This window comes from Protomyctophum parallelum (genome assembly GCF_964188405.1).
Source record: "Protomyctophum parallelum genome assembly, chromosome: 22".
Taxonomy (NCBI): Eukaryota; Metazoa; Chordata; class Actinopteri; order Myctophiformes; family Myctophidae; genus Protomyctophum; species Protomyctophum parallelum.
The window spans coordinates 27,563,939-27,566,090 of NC_139714.1; the positions used below are offsets into that span (position 1 = coordinate 27,563,939).

Consider the following 2,152-nt stretch of genomic DNA (forward strand, 5'->3'; position numbering starts at 1 on the left):
TCAATTCATAATTAATGTTCCAATTGTGGAGCTCTGGCTCATGGACTAAGAACCAAAAAGAACTGAACCGGTTCCCATTGGGAATCAACCGGTGGGGAAGAACTGAACCGGTTCCCACTGGGAACCAACCGGTGGGAAAGAACTGAACCGGTTCCCATTGGGAACCAACCAGTGGGAAAGAACTGAACCGGTTCCCACTGGAAACCAACCGGTGGGAAAGAACTGAACCGGTTCCCATTGGGAACCAACCGGTGGGAAAGAACTGAACCGGTTCCCATTGGGAACCAACCGGTGGGAAAGGGGCCTCTGTGTCTCTGTGATCATGTGCTGATCTGGTTCTGTGTGTGCATGAATGAACGTCAGCCGTGGACCTGCTGAAGCGGATGCTGGTTCTGGACTGCGACGGGAGGATCTCGGCCAACGAGGCCCTCTCCCACCCGTACTTCTCGCAGTACCACGACCCGGACGACGAGCCCGAGGCCCCGGCCTACGACCAGACCCTGGAGAGCAAGGACCGCACCTTGGACCAGTGGAAGGGTGAGTTTTAATGACCTCACTGCGATCGATAGCCATCAAACAAGTGTTGATTTCGTTGACTAAAAGCCATGACGAAAAATGTTCGTCGACTATACCCGTTTTCACCGGCAAAAACTAATTGGAAACTAAATGAAAACTAAGCTATGACGACCGAAACTAAGACTATAGATATATTGACAATTCCGTCAACAAATAAAAACTGGACTAGAATAGTATGTGGAATACTAGTAGTCGACCAACATCGTTTTGCCGTCTTGCGAGTTTTCACGCCAGTGTTGATTTATTCGACTACAAAAAATGGTCGTCGACTACCTTTTTCCACTGACGAAAACTAAATGGACACTAAATAAAAACTAAGCTATGATGATTAAAACTAAGACTAAATTTACTGACAATTTCGTCATCAAATAAAAACTTGACTAAAATGTTATGAAGGGACTAGTGGACAAGGGATCCAGTATAAGTAATTTTACACTTGGTTGCATGCTGGAAATAGCCGATCTACACACAACGCGTCGCAGCGCGTTGTGAGCGTAAAGATTCATTACGACAGCATCACGGCCTGACAAAATACATTTTAGTCGAATAAATAAACAGTAGATTTAGTCGACTAAAATCTTATATTTAGTCGACTAAAACTAGACATTCCAGGTGACTAAAATGTGACTAAAACTAAATGAAAACTATTCAAGAGACTACAACTACAACAGAAATCTAAATTTGCTGCCAAAAACCAACACTATGGCTAACGCACACGGTCCTTTCCTCGTCCCACAGAGCTGGTGTTCGAGGAGGTGAAAGGCTTCAAGGCCAAGCCCGTCAAGAAGACCGACAGCCTTCAGGTGGAGCCCTGAGGAACCCCTTCCCTCCACCACCCCTCTGCTCTTTGATTTCTTCTGATCGTTGACTTCCTTTGAAGGACGGACAGACGGCCAGAGAGCATGGTTCACAGTATAGAACGTACAATTACGACGAGAGAGAGAGAGAGAGAGAGAGAGAGAGAGAGAGAGAAATCCCGCGGCAGTGTTTCTGCATTAGTCCGACACCTCTTACACCGTAAACCCTAACCTAAAGCCCTTTGACCACACCAAAGGGTCACCATGCAACTCCAAACGGTCACAAGGAGTTAAAATGCTAAAACCGTCTCGACCCTTTGGTGCGGTTCCTTTGAGACCCGGAAAAATAATCCCCCGTTTATTTTCCTCGTAGACTTTTCAAAAGAATTCCCCGTTCATTTTCCTCATAGACTTTTCAAAAAGTATTTATTTAAAGACGTTTATACGCCGCGGACAAAGACAACTGGAGTCGTGACAAATCATGACAATAAACACAACGTTTTGGGGCCGATCAAATAATTTCTTAGAAGAAAAACAAAACAAATGTGTTGTAACCTGCCTTTTTGTCTCCACCAGGCAGATGGCATGGGGAGAGAGTATGTTTTGCACTCCGTCCGTGTGTGTGTGTCTGTCCTTCCTTCCTTCCTTCCTTCCTTCCTTCCTTCTTCCTTCCTTCCTTCCTTCCTTCCTTCCTTCCTTCCTTCCTTCCTTCCTTCCTTCCTTCCTTCCTTCCTTCCTTCCTTCCTTCCTTCCTTCCTTCCTTCCTTCCTTCCTTCCTT

General features: G+C 45.8%; 1 protein-coding gene across 1 annotated transcript in view; it reads left to right on the top strand.

Moving 5' to 3' along the window:
* Nucleotides 1–1,493, top strand: part of mapk11 (mitogen-activated protein kinase 11) — a 17,839-nt gene extending 16,346 nt beyond the window's left edge. Inside the window, exons 11-12 of the mRNA XM_083757791.1 lie at nucleotides 364–537; nucleotides 1,315–1,493. Of these exons, the coding sequence (XP_083613917.1) occupies nucleotides 364–537; nucleotides 1,315–1,391 (251 nt within the window). The 3' untranslated portion in view covers nucleotides 1,392–1,493. The remainder of the gene's footprint in view (nucleotides 1–363; nucleotides 538–1,314) is intronic.
* Nucleotides 1,494–2,152: the final 659 nt, after the last annotated feature.